Source organism: Pleurodeles waltl, chromosome 8, assembly GCF_031143425.1.
Source record: "Pleurodeles waltl isolate 20211129_DDA chromosome 8, aPleWal1.hap1.20221129, whole genome shotgun sequence".
Lineage (NCBI taxonomy): Eukaryota > Metazoa > Chordata > Amphibia > Caudata > Salamandridae > Pleurodeles > Pleurodeles waltl.
The window spans coordinates 124,167,542-124,188,985 of NC_090447.1; the positions used below are offsets into that span (position 1 = coordinate 124,167,542).

Here is a 21,444-nt window from a genome sequence, read left to right on the forward strand (position 1 = left end):
TGAGAGGAAGTCAGTCAGCTACAGTGCACCTCAGACAAGAATGAGGATGAGACTGAAGACGTAAATGAGGAAGACCATGTGGAAGCCTCGGTGCCAGAAGAGTTTTGTCCTCAAAAAGTAACTTCACTTGCATTGTCCAGGGTAGAGAGCAGTATGTTGTCCCACGGCCTGTCCAGATCAGAGCTGGAGGTCCGATAAGCCGAGAGGGCATTGAAGCTACAACTAGCCACTAATGCCCTGGAGGAAAAGAAACTGACCCTCGTCTTTGAGAACAAACAGTTCAAATTGGGCCTGAGAGGAGCCAGCAAGAACTGGACCTAAGGCCCAAAAGGTTACTGGAGTCCAGTGATGATAGAGGCATCAACAATAAAGTACCTATGGGAGGTAAAAGCGCACTAGGTGGCCATATGTATACACAGAGCCCCCGAGACTTGGATCAGTGGACCGGTCTGCGAAAGCACATGCCCATTGGTGGGAGGGATTCCCTATTGGCCCTATAATTAGCGGACCAGAAGATATATACCCATATCTGTAAGTTTAGTATGACTCCCTGAGAAGTATCGCATGAGACTCAGGGATAGCCAGAAGCAGTTAAACCAGTCATGGGTTGATTTTGAGAATTCTTCTGACAAGACACTAGAAGGTTGAGTGAAGGACACCAAAGTAAAAAATTATGATGGGCTGTACAATTTGGTTATGAAGGAGCACATTTTATGTAATTTTTCTTCAGAGGTGCACCAGCACCTAATATGAACCAACCTCACTGTGTCAAGAAGATTGGGAAGGAGCCTGACCTCTTGATCAGTATTTGAGAGTCAAAGAAAGTACTTTGGAGTGAGTCAGGTTCCCCTCCAAAGAAGAAAGGTGAAGACCATAATAATACAGAGAAGTTTCAAAAGGGTTCCAATAGAGTTTTGAAGGGAGGGATTCTCACATCGTTTCAGAGCACCGGAGAGGAGGTTTTGATGGGCCAAAGCCCAGGGCGCCCTTTAACCCACACCAATGCTATGACAGTAGCCAATCCAGTCAGGGAACGGGAAGGGGAAGACTGTATAGCACCAAAAGCCCCCAACTGGTGGGCACTCCACAGAGGTGGCCAACTTACACTTTGGGGGAGGTTATTCCCAAAAAGAGAGGGTAGAGGGATGCCCCAGTAATCCTTAGTTAAGAGTTGGAACTAGAGCAAGAAGACAAGCTGGTGATACCTGAGGGGGGTAGACATAACTTCCAGGAGGGCAGAGTGAAAGGGGTTCCTGTCACTGCTCTGTGTGATACGTGTGCCAGCCAGAAAGGCCAAGCAAAACCCTATGTGATACTTGTGCCAGCCAGAAAGGCCAAGCAAAACCCTAGCTAATTCAATCAGAAAGTAGTGAGTGAATTTAGAAATCATCCAGTTCAGTACAGAGGTGGGTGAACATATTCAGACACAAAAGAAATCCTAGAATTTTTTTTTTAGAAGTACTACTCAGAATTGTATAGCTTCCAAATTAGCCCTACTAAATATGGCATTAACACAGGCTTGAATACTTTAGCACTACCTTGGCTGTGTGAGGCACAGTCATGACAGAAGCATTTATGCAGGCACGCTGGGCTCCGTTAGCCTCATAGTACAATTTTACAAAGAATATGCACAGATATAGGCCTGCACTTGCTGGCTATATATTAGGAATGATTAGAGAGGTAAGCCCTTCGTCCACCCTGAGAGGTCTTCATTATTACACTGGTCAAACCTAATAAACCACCATAAACATGGCTCATACTGAATTTTATCCTTAATATATGTGGAAAATAAAATTCTGGTCAAAGCCCTTGTCAACCGGGTGGTACACTTGCTTCCCCTCATAGTGTGACCTGATTAATAGGGATCGTTATACTTTCAGACGGTTATGGTTTCTTTACTCTGGTCCAACCACGTGTATATGGCAGAATAGCCAGGTGTCTGTGTGGATCGCAAGGGGAAAGCAGCAGTGGTGTCCAATATTGCCGATCCTTTTTGTGATAGCTTTAGAGCAGCTGAGTTAAGACAACATCGTGATGTGAAAGGAGTCAACTTTCTGGCACAGTGGGTAGTGGCACCCATGTTCACAGATTATGTCAAGGGCCCAGCCATCAATATTACTCTAGTAACCCAAGAATTTCTGAGATTCTTCCCCTTACCTGGCAACTCTAGGAATTGGGTCAAGCCAGAAATTCTTCCCTTAATGGCGACTACCTCTAGAAGTGAACTGGAGTACTCGCTTCGCTGCTGACACTTCTCCATTAAATATTTTGAAATATGGGTCAGTAGTGACATTGAAAATGTTCTCCAAGAAAATATGATGCAACAATGACCTACAAAGAACCCCAAATTGACAGCTCAAATTGCTGAAAACAATGATGGGCAGATTTGGAATGGTCATAACAGTCACTTTGCCAAAGTTATTGTATCTATTCAACAATATCCACCATTCTGGTACACAAATCATTTTCCCAGCGGTTAAGAAACAATTTGGTGAGACTGTTGTGAAATGGGAGATGCATACAGTGCCACTAAAGCAGGGTAGCCTGGTGGCCTCAGACATCTATCTTATCTATGTTTGTAGACACATTATATCAATTTCTAGAACTTCCCAGCACTGTACCAACCACATCTGGTTGTGAGGCAGACGTGATACACACATGTCCGTTACATGTAGCCATAAGCTTACTCCTCAACACTAACAAGGGGAGACAAGCACACTTAATTGTAAAATATGGGCATGCCTCCTCCAGAGAGTCAGATTAGAAACTCTATATGCTCCCAGTATATCCAGTACGTTAGATAAACTGTGCCTACAGACATTGGGAGATCTTTATCCAAATGACTCTTTCATGATGACTGATGCAGTAAAAGACATTCTAGGAACACACACCATTAGAGACATCTTTTTATATCTAAGGTTACAGGCGGCCTGCAAAGCAGTAAACAGGCGATTCCTGAACTCCCCTTCCCCCAGCAGGTATTCACCCCTCTAGAGAAACTACTGATGATGCCATCACCGAAAAGACTGATCTCCAGGCTGTGAAGGAAATGCAGACATATGCGCCTTTATGCCATGCTCTGGCGATATCACACCACACTTAGCTGACACAGTAAGAGTTTCACTGCAAGGTTACAGGGGCACTGGTTTAGGTGTACTGCGACCAAAGAAGAGTTTGTCCATGTTGCATGAAACTATTTGGGGCAGTTCACGCTTAGGCCTAACTTTTTGTCCACATAAGCTACCCACGCCAAATTTACCAACATCCTAGGAATTCTGGAGGTACCCAGAGTTTGTGGGTTCCCCTGGAGGACACCAAGAAAATTAGCCAAAATACAGCGAAAATTTTGTTTTAAAACAAAAATGGGAAAAAAGGGCTGCAGAAGAAGGCTTGTGTTTTTTTTCCCCCATGAAAATGGCATCAACAAAGGGTTTGCGGTGTAAAAATCACCATCTTCCCAGCTTTCAGGAACAGGAAGACTTGAATCAGTAAACCACATTTTTCAACACAATTTTGGCATTTTACTGGGACATACCCCATTTTTACTATTTTTTGTGCTTCTAGCCTCCTTCCAGTTAGTGACAGAAATGGGTGTGAAACCAATGCTGGATCCCAGACAGCTAAACATTTCTAAAAAGTTGAAAAAATTCTGAATTCAGCAAGGGGTAATTTGTGTAGATCTTACAAGGTTTACCTATAGAAAATAGCTGAAATAAAAGAATACTGAAATTGAGGTGAAATAAAAAAGCCATTTCTATCCATGTTTTACTCTCTAACTTTTTCCTGCAATGTCAGATTTTCAAAAGCAATATACCGTTACGTCTGCTGGACTCTTCTGGTTGCGGGCATATATAGGGCTTGTAGGTTCATCAAGAACCCTAGGTACCCAGAGCCAATAAATGAGCTGCACCTTGCTATGGGTTTTCCTTGTATGCTGGGTATACTGCAATTTCTTTGGTAAAATATAAAGAGTCAAAAATAGGTATCAAGGAAACATTTGTATTTCCAAAATGAGCACAAGAAAAGATGTTGAGAAGCAGTGCTTATTTGCACATCTCTGAATTCCGGGGTCCCCATACTAGCATGTGAATTACAGAGCATTTCTCAAATAGTCGTCTTTTTTACACACTGTCTTACATTTTGAAGGAAAACATGAAGAGAAAGACAAGGGGCAATAACACTTGCTCTTCTATTCTGTGTTCCCCCAAGTCTACTGAAAAAATGGTACTTCACGGGGGCGTGGCCAAGGCATCAAGATGGCGGTCGCACTTTCATAGTGCTCTGGACCCCTACGTCATCCGCCTCCTGCAAAGAACGCAATTTATCCCCATCAACACCACTGAGAGACCCTCGGGGCTCTGCCGCCTCCCCGGAGATAAGAAAACGATTTTCCAGACCCTTCGGCCCGAGCGCAGATGAGTGAATCGCAGCGGCTGCCTGCGACCAAGATGGCGGACGGCAGGTAAAGCCGCGGTGCAGGCTGCTAGGAGCCGGGGACGGCGCCGCAGCTTGTGTGCATTTGCGCGCCCTGCTGTGGCGCTTTAGCGTGGTGAGGAGCGACGTGCCGCTTCAGGGTGGTGAAGAGCGCGGCTCCGCGCTGCTGGCGGCGGGTTGCGGCCAGGACTGGCCGGAGACGAACCGGGACCTGCAGTTCTCGGGTGCCCCCCCCCTCCCAGGACGAAGGGGCGAAGATCGCACCAGCCCTTGGCCCAGACACGGGCGAGAAAACAACCCGCGGCTGCCTAAGCCCTGGGATCCGGGCCGTGAGCAGGTGCCACGGCACACAGCAAGAAGAGGCCTGGGGCGCTGCAAAGCCAATAGGCGTCCGCAGGCCCCCCCCGCGGTGGGGAAGGAATCGTGCCCCGGTAGAGGCTAAAGTTGAGAAGATCTGGAGGTCACCTCGGGTGTGGTCCGGTGCGTCGGCGGCAACGGGGGCACCTCCCTTGGGAACACCCACTACCCGAAAGAAAAGGGCTAGCTGTCGAAAGACTGCGGCTTCCTGGATCCTCTAGATCGCTTGGCTGACCCGCGGAGTGTGGGACGACTCGGCTGACCTGGGTCCCAGCCAGAAATATCCTTGGCCCTGAACTTATATGCGGCGGCCCAGCCAGACTGCGCTGTGGACCCAGCCACTGAGGCTCCTGTGGGACGGAGACCGAGACTGAAACGCCATGGGCAAGGATAAATCGGCACGGAAGATGGCGGCGCAAACACGCATGGACCAATTCACCACAGGCGCAACTGGGTCCCGGATAGAAGGCCGTGCCCCAAGCGGAGGTGGCAAACCACAGACGACATCTGGTGACCTGGCAGCGATTCTTCAAGCGATCCAGGCATCCCAGGTGGCCGTTGAATCCAAGATAGGAGAAGTTAGGGTAGACGTGGCCCTGGTCCGGCAAGACCTCTGCAACGCCACGGCCCGAATTACGGAAGCCGAATCCAGGATCTCCACGGTGGAAGACGACGTGACCACTCGCAAGGCTCAAGTCTCCGCACTGACTGCCTGCGCCGGAGATCTGAAGACGCCGAAAACAGGTCTAGACGTAACAACCTCCGTATGGTGGGCCTTCCTGAAACCACGGCGGAATCATCTTTGGCCAAGTATTTGGAGGACTGGTTCCGCTCTTGGATGCCAGCGGATCGCCTCACACCATGGTTCGCGATCGAGCGAGCCCACAGGGCCCTGCAGTCGCAACCCCCGCCGGGCTCCCCACCCTGATCAGTGATACTTCGTCTCTTCAATTTTAAAGACAGAGACGTGGTGCTACAAGAAGCACGCTCTAAAGGAGACCTTTTCTGCAACGGGGCGAAGGTCCTCCTTTTCGCTGACTACACGCGAGAATTACAACAATAGCGCCGCTCATTCACTGAGGTGAAACAGAAGCTGAGAACAATGGACATTCAGTACCGTCTTCTGTTTCCGGCAAGACTCTGTGTGGTCTACAGTAATAAGACTTATTTCTTTGACCAGCCGGCCATGGCGTGGACCTGGTTGACAGAGGAGGTTCCTTTGGGTCCATACAGAGAAGGGTCTAGACCCCTGCGAGAAGCACTACCGAGTCACCAGAAGGGGCAGCAGCCCGATCGACGGCGGCGCAGGGTGCGACACGGATCACATTCGGACTCACCCTCGGAGACCCGCCAGACGGAACCGCGGAGCCCACGATCACTGGAAGAATCTGAGGATGCCTGGGGGGACCAGGACCCGCAGAGTGCGAAGCAGGCCCAATCGGGGCCCCTGGAGGACAGAGACTTGTCCCGCAGTCTGGTACTGTGATCTCACCAATGAGAAAACTCTAAGAAGGAAAAAGACTGCTGGGTTGATGGGAACTATGCCAAGCTTAATCAATTACCATTTACTGTGCTTCTGTACTTGATCCGACATCATAGAGGGGTCCACCACCACTGCTACCCTATCAGTTGACGGTTCACCTCACTAGTTCCAGAAGTGATGTGCTATATATGGGCGACAGATGCTTCTGGGGGGGAAGTATGCAGTGGGGTGGGAGTTGGGGGGCAAGGGAGTTCTGGCCTGGTTTTAAAGGCCGATGTTAGCGTTTTTATGTTAGTGCCATGTTTGTGTTTATTATTTAGTGCACAGAGCAGGGAATGTAGGGACTCAACCGACACAATAGGGGCACATGCTCCGCAGCGACAGGGACAGGATAAAGGCTCTCCGAGATCCCTAGGCCCAGCAATAGAGAGTTTTGGTAGTCATTATGGGAACTTTCCAAACACCCGCCCCCCCATGACACAGGTCATCTCGTGGAATGTCTATGGCCTCCTAGACAAGATTAAGCGTACCGCAGTGTTTGCCTTCACACACCGATATCGGCTGGAAGTACTCCTGCTGCAGGAGACACATCTCCTGGGAGACAACTGCCCCTTCTTGTCTCGCAGGGGTTTTGATAGGGTGTACCATGCCGGGTTCATGCGCGGATCGCTTGGGTGGCCATACTACTGCACCTGACATTTCCCATGACAAACATCCAGGTGTGGAGGGACCAACAGGGATGCTATGTAGCCATCACAGGCAAAGTTGAGGGAGCCACAATTAACATGGTCAGTGTTTATGCTCCTCCTCCACTGGTTCGTAGAACCTTCGAGGACCTCATCAAGTTACTTTTAGACCTACCACCTGGGCTTACTATGGTGGGAAGTGACTTTAACGCAGCTCCGGACCCGGCCTTGGATGTAGCCGGTCCGCTTTCCGTATACAGACACGCTACAGCGGCGGGAATCACTGTATGGTTCTCTGCGATGGGGCTCTGTGATGCTTGGCAGGTATGGCACCCAAGATGGTGACAATTTACTCACACTTCAGCAGCCCATGGCTCGCAATTCAGAACTGACCTGGTGCTACTCCCGAGCACGGACTGCACAGCCCTCTTTCACACTGAAATATTAGCCAGGGGAATCTCTGACCACGCCCGCTTCGGTTCGTCGTGGGTCCCGCTTGGTCTCAGTCCTGTCCCATGTGGCAATTAAACACGTGGTACCTCCAAGACGGGAGCTACACGGAGCAGCTGCGGCAGGCACAGCGAGAGTACTTTCAATTGAATGAAGGGTCAGTAACCTCCGCGGCAACTCTATGGGCGGCGAGTAAGGCGGTGCTGCGGGGTACGGTTAAAAGCCTGATACGAGACCAAGAACGCGCACGAGCCCAGCGCATCGAACAGCTGGAGCTTCGGGCGATGGGTCTGGAAAACGAGAATGCAACAAACCCAAGTGAAGAGGCGGCACGACAACTACTCCTAATCCGTGAAGAAATCGGAGATAAATCCCTGGAGGCGGTGAAGCACCTGTGGAGGGCTACTACGGCGAAAATGTATGGGTGGGGGGACAAAACGGGGAAAATGCTATATTGGCTGGTATCTCGCCACCATGCCCCCAGGATTGTCCCTAGATCTACAACGGGGAGGGGAGCCTCATTGTGACCCAGAAATAGCGCATGCCTTTGCCAGGTACTACCAAACACTATATCGAGCGTCTGCACTGATCGATCTGGGTCAGGCCCGCCGACTGTTGGACGAGGTTCCCCTCCCACGATTGCCCGCGGTAGAGGTGCGGATCTTAGATAAACCTATTAGCGCGGAAGAGATAGGGGCAGCCACTTCGGCACTAGGTACCGGGAAAACGCCAGGGCCCGACGGGTTCCCCTCAGAATACTACAAAGCTTTCAGGGAAGACTTAACACCATATTTGTTAAAACTCTTTACAGAAGTGGAAAGTGGTGGATCCTTCTCCTGAGAGTTAGACGCCGCCACCATTGTAGTACTCCCCAAAACCCAACCCCGCTGCTGCACTGTGCAGATTATAGGCCAATATCGCTGATCAACACCGAAGTTAAAATCTTTGCCACTATCCTCGCCGCCCGTCTCAAGAGGGTTATGCTGCAACTGATCCACCTAGATCAATGTGGATTCATGGCCACTCGCAGTACCCAGCATTGCATCCGTCGATTACACGTGGCTCTGGCTGAACGTCGTCAGTTGCCCCGAGATCTTGCCCTTTTACTCATCGACTTTGAAAAGGCCTTTGACTCGGTTGACTGGGGGTTTCTCTTTTTGGTGCTCCGGCGCGTGGGCCTGGGACCGAGGTTCTGTCGTCTAGTTCAGGCACTATACGCCAATCCTACAGCCCGCGTACAGGTCAACTGGGCCTTGTCCTCAACTTTCGAGGTTCATCGGGGCACACGGCAAGGATGCCCCTTGTCTCCCCTTCTGTTTACTCTGGCCATTGAGCCTCTGGCCCAGATGATCAGGACAGACTCTATATTTCGCGACTGGAATTGGGGTTGGAATAGGATAGCGCTATACGCCGATGACGTCCTGTTGTATATGGAAGAGCCCAGTATAATGGGCCCGTGTAGTCTCTGCCTTTTACAGCGCTATGAACAGGCTTTGGGACTAAAGATGAACCCTACCAAATCGATACTGATCCCACTGGCTAGTTCACGTGACTGCTTTGACTGGCAGGACACAATACCGCTGCGCAGACTCAGCTTCAAGTATCTGGGTACCTGGATGTCCCTTGTGCCTGAACTGACGCAGGCCAAGAACCTGTCACCGTTGTTGGCGCGCGTTAAAACAGACCTTCAGAGATGGCAAACTCTGCCGCTAAATGTAATGGGCCGAGTGGCCCTATACAAGATGATGATCCTGCCAAGGCTCCTATATACCTTTCAGAATTTTCCCCTCCCAATCCCTGGCTCCTGGTTTAGAGCTCTTGAAAGCGCCACAGGGCTGTTCCTCTGGAAGGGTGCCAGACACCGAGTAGCGACTCAACACTGCCGAAGAGGGATATACGACGGGGGCCTGGGAGCCTCAGACCCCTATCTGTATTATCTAGCCACCCAGCTGATAGTGATCCACGATTGGTTCAATGGGGAATGGGGGGACCTGGCCTATTGGGTAGAGTTGGAGATCCTGGGTTTCCCGCATATCCTAGATGTGCTGTATGGAAAGCCTCTCCCCCGAGATATGGAAGAGATAACTAGGGCGGTTTTCCTGGCGTGGCGCGCTGCATTAAGACATACCTGCTGGAATACCGTTATCACCCACCAGACCCCACTGTGGAAGGGAAAGTGGTTGAGCGCGACTGCAGCGCTGGAGGGGTTCACAGAATGGGACCTGCTTGGCATCTCCTTGGTGGGAGATGTATGGAAAGGAGAAGCTTTGAAAGCATTTCAAGACCTACAGGTAGACTTCCAACTAACCCAGACACAGTTCTTCAGATATCTCCAGCTTAGACACGCCCTGAGGGTCCACTTGCCAGCCGCAGGCCCCTTGCCAGAATTTAACCCACTTGAGGCCAAACTACTTCAGGGGAACGTGGGGGGGGGGGGTGAGGGGGGGTGAGAAGGTGTCTCCCAAATCTATAAAATGCTAATTAATAACGCTCCTGGGGACCAGGGCTCAGTCAGAACCAAATGGGAGTCATGGGTTGGGGCCCTGGAAGAGACGGAATGGAGGGAGGATATGATGGCACCCAGGGTATTGGCGGTGTTGGTTAGACTCCGTACAGTGTAATTCTACTACTTACACAGAGCATATCTGACACCGTCCAGACTACACTGATCGAGTTTCCGCCCCTCCGCCCAGTGCCCACGATGCTCGAGCGAGCCTGCTAACTTCTTCCATATGGTTTGGACCTGTCAAGTGATACAGACAAATTGGGGCAAAGTGATCCAAGAAGAGGGAAAGGTCCTGGGACAAGAGGTACAGAGGTCCGCGAAGTTGGTCCTGCTAGGGGTGATGGAGGAAATGGGAGGATCAAGGGCGAAACGAGCCCTGGCTGCCACAGCCATGCTGGTCGCCAAAAGAGACATCGCCGCTGCCTGGAACTCCTCTGAAAGTGGAGAAGGGGTGTTGACTGGTGCGCTAACCAAGAGAAAGTGGTATATGAATTCAGCGGCTGCCCGCGAAAATTTGAGAAAATATGGCGAAGATGTGTGGACATGATGCCATAGAATGGGGTGAGAACACGACTACAATTGTTGTATCAGGATTTAAATTGTGGCTTACCTTTTGGTCCATTCTACTGTCCAAATATTATTGTCAACAGTGGGTTGTCGCTGGAACTTACTGCATTGTAAATGTCATCTGCTCTGCACTTTATTTTTATTTTTCTTCCCCCTTTTCCTTCTCCTTTTAAAACAATAAAACTTGTTTATCAAAAAAAAAAAATGGTACTTCACTTGAGTGGGTAGGCCTAATGCTCACGTCAGGAAACACAACACTGACACATCACATTTTTACATTTAAATCTGACGTGTTTTTTGGAAAGGGCCTCGCTGTGGATTTTGGCCTTTAGCTCAGCCAGCACCTAGGGTAACCTGGCAAACCTATACATTTTTTAAAACTAGACACCTAGGATAATTCAGAATGGTGTGACTTGTGGGGCTCTCACCAGGTTCTGTTACCCAGAATCCTTTGCAAACCTCACAATTTCGCAAAACTACTTTTTCCTCAGATTTCGGTGACAGAAAGTTTTGGAATTTGAGAGGAGCCACAAATGTCCTTCCATCCCAGCATTCCCCTAAATCTCCTGATGAATATGGTACCTCACTTGTGTGGGTAGGCCTAGTGCCCGCAACAGGAAATGCCCCAAAAACGCAACAGGGACACATCACATTTTTACATTGACAACTGATGTGTTTTTTGGAAAGTGCCTAGCTGTGGATTTTGCTCTGTAGCTCAGCCGGCACCAAGGAAAACCTACCAAACCGGTGCTGGATTTTTTTTTTTTTTAGAACTAGACACCTAGGGGAACCGTAGATGGAGTAACTTGTGGGGCTCTCACCAGGTTCTGTTACCCAGAATTCGCTGCAAACCTCAAAATTTGGCAAAAAAAACAAAACACTTTTCCTCATATTTCCTCATATTTCCGTGATAGAAAGTTCTGGAATCTGAGAGCAGCCACAAATGTCCTTTCACCCAGCATTTCCCCATATCTCCCGATAAAAATGGTAACTCACTTGTGTGGGTAGGCCTAGTGACCGAGACAGGAAATGCCCCAAAACATTGTGTGGACACATCCAAATCATCAAATACAAAACTACCTGAAATGGCAGAAATGGCCTAAAGTAAATTTGCCCTCCAGGGGAGCGACCCTTGCCTACGCCCCCCTTGCATGGAATGGGCACAAAAAATAAATAATCCCTGATATCTAGTGGTTTCTGCATGGGGGCAGATTGAAAAGAAAAATAGTTCGATGGGCAGAAATAGCCTAAAATAAAAACATTAAAAAATAATAAAAAAATAAGATCCCTGCCATCTCGAGGATTCCCTGCCCATGGGAGGGGGGTGCTAGGCCCTCAGGGGCAGCGCTTTCCTCTGATGGTCTCCTCTAGGACAAGGTGGTTATGTCTCTGGCGCCTGAGCACCTGGAGCGGGGATGAGACCACCTCGTCCTGGGCACCCAAGGTGTTATAAAAAAGGAAAAGTACTTTTATTATACACACACACACACATTACTAAATATTATGCATAACAAATATGTACAATCAGGTAGATGGAAATACCTATGGTAATACCCTCCAGACTCATCACGCCCCTAGTGGGTCCTGAACATTATTAGCACAATCCCCTCCACTCACACTAGATGCAATATCACAATATAAGGCGGTGTCATGATCAATAGGACAAGCCTATTGGGTTTGTAAGGTAGTCACCACATCAGTAAAACAGCTACATGGTATAATTCACTAATGCAAGACTATTGAATTCAGTGGGGAACAGTACCAAAATGAAATACATGTTATGACCCACCACTGAAGTCAACAACAGTAAATAGCATCCAATATACTGCAAAACCCTCCAATGTCAACCATTACCATTGGTAATGGAGTACTGTTTGTCCCAGAATCTTTCTTTTGCTTTCACCAAGCTTTGACTACAGCGCTAGGACCCACCAACAGAGGGTTCAGCTCAGAGAGGGCTTTGTCTGGGGCATTGCTATGAGGCCCCAGGAGACTCAGGGTGTTAGGCATATCAAAAGGGGATATGCCGGACTTATGGAGCGCTCCTCGCACAGAAGTAATGACTGGCTTTCTGAAGGTCTCTTTTTTTGTTTTAAAACAGCAGCCCGTGCTTCACCTATTTTTTAGTTTCCCACTGCTCCTGTCTCGCCTAGGACTCCCACTGGGATTTTTTTGGTTTGGCCTTTGTAAGCTGTGGGTGGAGGGGCAATATTCTCTTTAGCTCCTGTCAATCCTCTTCTTGGCTCCCTCCTTCAGCGGGAGCAAAGAGGCTTGTTTGTGGCTCATGCATGGAGGGGGGGAACAACCTGGTCCTCTCCAGCCTGCGGCAACCTTTCCAGAAATGGGGTCTGGCAACACTGCCAGTATTGGTTTCCCTTTCTGTTCCAAAGGCATGGCGTCCCCAGGAGTCCTTGGATTACGTCAGTACCCAGAGGACGTGATCCCCATGGCCCAAGAAGAATATGGGAGGTGTGCCAAGCATGCACCCTCCCCATTGGAACATAAAAAATGGGGATGAACCACACACGCCATGGGAGTTCTCCCTCCTCCCCCCTCTAAAAGCGGTTGGCCCTCCACAGGGAAATTTCGGGAAGTCCTCCGCCTGGTCCCCCTGGGGCACCAAGCTGTATCTCAGGCCTGTAGGGTTCATTTTGCGATTGTTTGGCTCATTTTGCTTCTAGTAGCCAAACCACCCCACCAAGTGCATTTCCTTCCGGCCTTCTCACCTCTAAAGGTGGCTTTTTGTTGGGAGCTGGGTTTTTCTGGCTCTTTGTGCCAGGCCTGTCCTCTTCCTTGCTCCAGGTGCTCTCTTCTGCCTGTGTAGGTGTTGTGTGCAGCCCCTCCACACCCAACAAACAGAACACCCTTACTGCTGCACGCCCCAGGCCCCATGGCTTTGGTTATCTTGCAGGACACCTGAGTTTCAGCGGAGAAAGGGGGCAATCCTCCTGATTAGAGTACCCCCCGCTACAGGATTAGTCCACAGACATTTCAAAAAGTCTCCAGGGTCCATTACAGGTCCTTTATCCAATATGCTCTTCAGGGAGCATAAATGGGCCAGCTACAAGCCCTGGAAAGACCCCATCTTAGTCTCAGGGGGAACAGTATGGAGTCAAAGTATCTTAATCTACCCTTGCAATGTCATCAGATGGCTTCCCCTTCCAGCTAGGCATCCTTTTGCCATTGTTGCTCCTTGGTCCTCTTATTAGTCTCGTCCTTTTACACAGGTGTAGGAAGCCAGGCTTCTTGCAGGTTGTCCCCCCCACTTTTGGCCTCAATTTGAACTAGATGCTGGTGTTCGAATCTGACAGTACACTGAAGCCTGTGAACCAGGCTCCAGTGCCAGTGTTCTTTCCCCTAAAAAAGAAATACACAATTGGCAAGCACTTTAGCACCCCTGTACATCCCTAATAAATGGTACCCCTGGGTACTAAAGAGGGTCCCAAGGACTAGTAGCATGTATTATGCCACCCTAAGGGACCCCCATACAAATTCCATGCACACTGTTACTGCAGGTTCTGTGTCATGATGCAAACCATGAGTGAAAAACAAGACACGGCACACTCATTGTATACCATGCCAAAGTCACTGAATATAATATATGTAAGTCACCCCTACCGCAGGCCTTGAAGCCCCAAAGCAGGGTGCATTATATTTTATGTAAGGGCATATCTGCATGAGCAGATATGCCCTGTGATGTGATGTCTAGTTCTATTAATAGATATTATAAGTGAACAAGGAATACATCTTAAGGTATGAACCAGGCACTGGTCGTTATGAGTTAACCAGCTACATAATGTCTTCACTGAAACCTATGGTGTTTGGTATCAAACATCTCGTCTTAATAAATCCATACTGAAGCTAGTATTGAATTTATTATGACATGCATCTACAGGGAACTTTAGAGGTGCCCCCTGAAAATCTACTAGTCCTCCAATGTGATGGCTGGCTGATACAGACCAGCATGCCACCACAAACGAGTTTCTGACCCCGTGGTGATGAAGGCCCATGCTTTCAGTGGCCAGAAACAATGCCTGCTCCAGAGAAAGGTGTTATCACCTCCTCCAGCAGGATGGCTAGTGAATATGCATACAAAGGCCAGGGACTTCAAAGTTCCTGTCTCCTTTGATATGCAAGCCGGGCCACCTCCTGCTCTGAGGCCCATTTGGCACCAGGACAGGCGGGAAATTAGTTGTGCAAGAAGGTGTGCTGCACTACCAGGCTATTCACCTCCCTAAGGTGGGCTGCCTGACGTGCTCCACGAAGTAAGGGTTCTACCATCTTGTTTTTGGTGGAACTAGGAACTCTGGGACAGGGTTATGCTCATACCCCACAGGTAGTGGTCCTATAGGGGATGTAGTGCTACTACCCTACACTCCCCTAAAAGCCCCTGAATTGAGTATTTAGGTGGCCCCCTGAAACCAGAACTTCAGATTTTCTTGACTACAAAGAGAAGAAAGACAAAGAAGAGCCAAAGACTGTGGACTAGATGAGGACTTGCCACAAAACCCTGTCTGTCTGCTTCTGCCTCGACAATTGCAAAGACCCGACTTGTCCTGCAGCTGTGCATCAGCCCAGAGCCTTGGAGCAAAACCAGCACTTCGACCCCCAGTCAGCATCTCCCTCGGAGTGGAAGAGCCACTTCTCTGCACCTGCTGGCATCAACCGCGACTGGTATGTTCTCCGTTTTGCTGACCATTGGGTCCACTGAGTGGGCATCTCGCCAGGAAGAGGATCCAGAGTGTCCATGAGTGCAACCCTGTCGACCTAGCCTGTCTTCCAGAAGGCAAGCTTGCCTGGAGCCTTCCTGCACCAATACCCAGAGTACCCCAGTTGGATGCAAACACCAATGCAGCCAAGATCGACCTATCGACGAGGGACTTCAGCATCACGAGGGCCAGCACAAACAGTGACCCTGCTGCCTTGTTTCCCCCACCATCACCAGGTCAACCCCAAGAAGTGAGAGCCTCTAACACCTGTGACCCGCCGAAAAAAACACCTCTGCACCAAGCCCCACAGCCTGAGTCTGAGAGTCTGAGCCATCTGGCGGTACCCATTGGCCCCCGAGACCTTCAAGAACAGAGCCCTCCTTTGCATTCAACTGAACTCTTTACCTAGTCCCCACTTGCAGTCCTATTCTTAAAGGTACTGCTCCCATTCACTTTAACAAGTAGCGTCAGAGGCTACCATTGCTAGGAGCATCTTATGCACCCAGACACAACAGGGCAGGTAACTTGAAACTGTTAGTGGTTCTAAGGACCATGGCCCCTACTCACCTTAAGTCCAGATGAATAATCCTGTAAGTCGAATGCAAGTGACCATGTGCAGTATATGTTTTCTTCACAGAATAACATTACCACGTTCATGCCTCAATTTCGACAGCTTTATTTTCTAAGTATTGAAATATTGCTACTCCGAAAAGTACTTACCTGATCTTGAAGATTTTGGTGTCTAAAATACGATAAAAATATGTTATTTTTCTAAATTGGTCTTGAGTTTCTTCTTGAGTGTGTCACATCATTCTGGGACGTTCCATTATGCCATCTTCAAGTTGTCTGTGGAAAGAGCATCTCTGAAAGCTTGAACCCCAGCCCGACTTGCACAGCTGGCTTATACCTTTACACTAAAACTTCAAAGGGGAGCCCCTCCTGTGTTTGGCTCCAGAGGTCTGGCTCAACTTCTTTGTTTCTGTGGGAATGGGCTACTGAGTGACAAGCTAATTAACAGATGCAGCTTTCCTCTTTACTCAATCTTTTTCCAGGAACATGGTTAACAGCTCTGCTGAGTGCTGAGATCCTTGACACTCCTGCTGGACATCAAAGTAATTAACTTGGCCCATTAGGGGAAACAAAGGCCTTAGATCTGATTATGAGGTTAGCCAGGGAAAAGACTATTCTTAAAGTATCATAAGGACAACAGATATGATGTAAGGGATTGTAGACTATACTAGGTGTGCAGGCTTAAGCCTAGACTGAGACCTTAATGGATCCTGTAGGTCTAACTGGGGAGAAACTCTACTTTAGTACACATTATGCCTATAATATGTAATACGGTTTAGATGCCTCAGACTCTCAGTAAGCACTACAGATCTACACTATGATGCTCACACACATTATAAGACAGGTCTACAGGTCTTACCGTAGATGCATAGCAGATGCCTTGTCTTAAAAGGTAAACACTGGTGGTTAGCACTTAGCCTTCTTACAATGAATTTACAGTAGGAGTCATGCAGTGAGCTTCAATCACAGTACAAGTCCAAAAACTGGATAGTGAAAAGCGAAAAATCCAGGGGGATTATGTAGGCGGAAGCCACTTTCCAACACAATGGAACTCAGTAAGGAGAAGACAAGATGTTGGACTAGGAGTTCTAAAAAGGAAATATGACATCTGGATTGATAATACCCTCCCCTCTAAATAATTGTTCTTTGTGTTGCGTCTATTGTTGCTCCTAGGTAGGACAGACTCTGCACAGGGGCTGTGACTGACCTTTGAAGGTTTGCCTGTAAGCCAAAGCAATGCAAAAGCAGGACTGTTGTCTGAAAATCCTGCAGCACTTTTAGTGGTCTGTACGTTTTTATCAGCCAACCAACCACATATGGATAGCTGAATATTCTGTGTCAATGGAGACAGACTTCCATTACTATTAGGAACTTGGAGAAAGTCCGCAGGGCAGGTTTCAGACCAAAGGGTACCACTGCGAATTAGAACTGGTAATGACCTACTACAAATTACAGACATGTTCTGCGTCTTCTCGCAACATGATAGTGAAATTGGGTGGCATCTTGGTCAGTAGTGCATTCAATCTCACTGTTTGAGATGTAGGATAATTTGATGGAGTGCAAGAATGTGGAATTTCTCCCACTCGATCCACTTGTTTGCAAGATGCAGTTCTAGGATTGATATTACCTACTCCTTTGGTCCTTTTTTCTGAACCTAGAAATATCTTGAATAAACACATTTTAATGTGTGGGGAAGAGACTGATTCTATTGCCCATTTCTGTATTAATGGTACAGTTCGGCAAGATGGAATTCTGAAAATGGCAGCGGTACAAGCCGGAAAGGTGCCTTAAAACACACTGAGCAAATTTCTTATACAACAGTTAGCATGCATCTGTGACGTTTCTGCTGCTCTTTAAGATATTGTATTGTGGCACTCCTCCATCCCCCCTGGAGTGAATGATTGAAGAGGAATGAAGCAGACGTCAATGGCCGTCTGAGGTGGTCTCCCTGATGAGTCGCTTGGTTAGCTCTGAGATACCTTATGCCTTATGCCTTTTGCCCTTGTTGTGTTGCCTATGTTGCTGTTGTTGGTTGGGCCAACTATGGACTGAACTCTCTGGCAAGAGTAGTACCTACAACTTCTTTGCCTAAACTGTAATCTGTTGAATCTCAGCTTCGCCTCCACACCAACTGCTTCCAGTGTCTCAGTCTCATTATTCATCTCCTGCATTTCTTCTTCAGTTAGTGCAGAGCCTGTAAAACTAAGGTTTAATATCTGGTTTGAAAAAGATAAGACAAAGCCAAGATGTCTTCTCTGTCTTTCAGATCATTTTGACATGTTTTTGGCAAAATTCACATTCACTCACCAGTAGTAAAGCTGGGAGACGGACCACACAGACCTTTAAAATGTCTGTAGCAGCATTTTACCTTTTACAAGACGGTACTTCACAAACAAAAAGTGTAGGCTAGGTGTTGGGAATAAAGAGAAAATAAAGGGAAAATACATATATAAATGCTTTCTAGCACCAGAAGATGTTGAGCAAAGTAAAAACCTACAAGTTCTAACAGGACTTTTAAACAAAAATAAGTGAGAGACCACCCAGAGTGTTCCAGGATCACCCTCACATGAAATGGAAAGATGAACTAACTCTATAAGGCAACACATGTACAAGGCATTACAGGAGATGAAAACCTCTGGATACTTAAAGGGGTAGAATACTGTATTAACTCTTAAAATGCAAGCCTATCAGGCTTCTCTTTTTCTCCCTATTTAGACATATTAGGCAACAAGATGCATTTTTATTTGGTGCCATGTAGTTTCGAGAAAGCCATTTGTGACATATTTATATTAAGTTCTCTAAATATTAGGAAATATTTGCCTGCATGGGCTTTTTGGAGGTGCTTCTTTTTATTTCATCTTGCAGAACTCTTCACCCACTCAAAATCTGAAATACTGGGTAACAGTATACTGGGGTGCCTGCAAACAGTGGAGAAATATTCTTGGTCCCTGCAAGCAGATACTTTTTTTAACATTCTTGACTATCGGTGACGGTATTATGATGCATAAATCACAATATTACTTGCATGCTACAACTTATATACTTGCCCCAAAGCAGTGCACATGTACAAGACAGCTGAGAAATATTGACAAAATTCCATGCACACTTAACATTCCCAAAGATCTACCTGACAATGCATTTCCATGAAGATCCATCCTGATCATCTTGCTCTTCTATATAAATTCGGACATTGTGGTCTTGATCCAACTGGTACCAATACATTAAGCCATCTTTGTCTTTACCAATTGGCTGCAAACGCATTGCATCAGCATCCTCTTCATTAATGAAGTTCTTAAACTTTACATTGTCATCAAATTGACACTCGCATAGATGCTGGAATTAAAATTGTTAAAAGAAAAGGCACATTTATTTCTTGAACAACATTTTGCTATCACAGCAACATAAATAATGGTGACTACTATGAATCAGTTATATATACCAAAACTTATCTGCCTGTGAGAGACAAAAGACATGAAGGTTACACCTTATGTTCCTAAGCACATGTACCAAAAGGTGGGTGGTGACATGTTTGAAGTTTGAAAAGTTTAAAGTTGGGAGGGTGCAACACGCATATCAAGTTAAGTCGGCATTACAACTTTGCATTGTTTAAACCCTGCATGTTCAATAATTTCAATCTTTTAAGAAAGCACACAATTATGGTCCTAAATTACCACGTGAAAAATCATGCTTTGGCTGAAACGACAGAGTGAGCTAAATTTATTTAACAATGCTTACGAGAACAATGTGGTGCTAGCATCTGGCTGTTTCTTACTTGGACTATATCAAATCTTAAATAAATGATTTGGGTCAAGTGTTCAGTTTTGCAAGGGAACACAAAGGATGAAATTCACACTATTGGATATCACTTTTCAGGCCTAAAGCTAGCAACTTCAAGTGATAAAGCAGTCCCTAGTCTGAAATCGAATAAAACTATGCTTACTCTATTTCAAAACTTTTTCCCATTTTTACAATAAATGTATTTCTAGTGGACTACAAATGTCAAAGGTAGTGGGATCTTAAACAAAGAAAAAACAAGACGCATGTTTCTGCAAATGTAAAGGACTTTACATTAGAGACTTCTATATTTTGCTATCTAATCTGTTTGAAGGGAGTCATGTTGTTGTGTTTTTGGTCCTTCTACAGCAGTCTTAGAAGGGAAGAGCTACAATTAACGTTTCACGTAAGGTGTACGCAATTGATTATGTAAGCTACATTCTTCAGCCTAGTGTATAACAACCTATTTCTTTTCTTTGCTGTAGAACAGATGTGAGGGCGGCATGGTTGATACTCTTTGTATGAATTAACACAAGCCACATCAGGTTTAGTGACACAAAGCTGGAAGAGTTGGCCATTTTTTTCACACTTTATATCACAATTTAGAATAACAGTATACTAGGTGATGTACCATGCTTTCAAACAATTCTATTACCAAAGCTGAAGTTTGAATCGACTACTATGAGCGTTACATGTGACGTATGAATGCTCAACTCTACATAAAACACAACTTGAGTACTTGTCTGCTACTAGTGAGACAAAGCAAATAATTCTAAATATTACAGATAAGAAACAAATATGTTCAGAGCACGGGTTGGATCTCAGCCTAAATATATTGCTTAACTTACTAATTTAAGTGACAAGGAGCATAAACAAATAGACAGGAGGAGAAAGTAAAAGCAACTGAGCATTGACAAAGGTGATTTCTTTGGGCTTTTGTAAAATGAGAACACTTAAGGCATCTCTAGCTCAACTCCAAATGTAGAAGCCTTACTGCCTGCCCCAGTACAGAAATAACATTGGAGGTCTTGCTTTTTCTGTACACATAGCATTAAAAAAATGTATTCACTGCAATGTGTGCAACAAAGCTGCATGAATCATGCCAATATGATAACTTTTAGATAAGATGCTTTGAGACATGCAATCAGTCAAGCTCAACACGTTGAAATGCTCTAATAAAAGTATAATTATCAACTGGTATTTGAATTAAAACATATATAAAACAAACTTAATACCATTATAGTTTTTTTCAAGGTGAATCTTTCTATAAAAAACATACACAATTAATACCAACATTTCAGAATCTTACTACCTTAAAAAAAGTCCTCTTTGTTTGGGGGTACATTTTGTGTCAGGTAGCACCATTTACTGGATTATCTTAACATTTGTTTTATTTATTAAAGAGCAATACCATTTCTACAAGAAACACTATAACAGAAAACCAAACTGTGCATGATGGTGTGAAATGGGTGGTCATTTAGACTCTGGAATTTAAAAGTATTGTGGATGATGAGTGAAGAGGTAGTGTGTCTCCCCTTTGAGGAGGTGAGGTTGGAGAGCAAAAAGAGAAGAAATGGCCCTGAGATCAAGCAGGAGAACATTCCTATGACGTGTTGTACCAGAAAGACGAGTTAATTGCTAAAGCACAAAGGTCAATAAGCCAAGTGTCAAGCTGAGAGTCTGACAATTAAGGGAAACAAATTGTAAGACAAAATAGATGTTAAACTTCGAAGAGTATGTTGGTAAGTGGGCCTCTGGTGATTAAGACTAAAGAGCACAAGGATATCCAAGTTTAACAACGTGGTCAAGGGAAAGAAGGCTCATTTTGGAAGATCAACAAGGAGGCAGTGGAATTAGTCCAGTTTATCTACGACAAATATGTCAAAGGAGGAATTATTGAGCATGGAA

The 21,444-nt window shown here is 46.5% G+C and overlaps 1 protein-coding gene across 1 annotated transcript in view; it reads right to left on the reverse strand.

Moving 5' to 3' along the window:
- The window catches only part of RSF1 (remodeling and spacing factor 1), a 502,800-nt gene that overhangs the window by 402,203 nt on the left and 79,153 nt on the right, over nt 1–21,444 (reverse strand). The window contains exon 4 of the mRNA XM_069203919.1: nt 18,890–19,095. Coding sequence (XP_069060020.1) covers nt 18,890–19,095 — 206 coding nt within the window. The remainder of the gene's footprint in view (nt 1–18,889; nt 19,096–21,444) is intronic.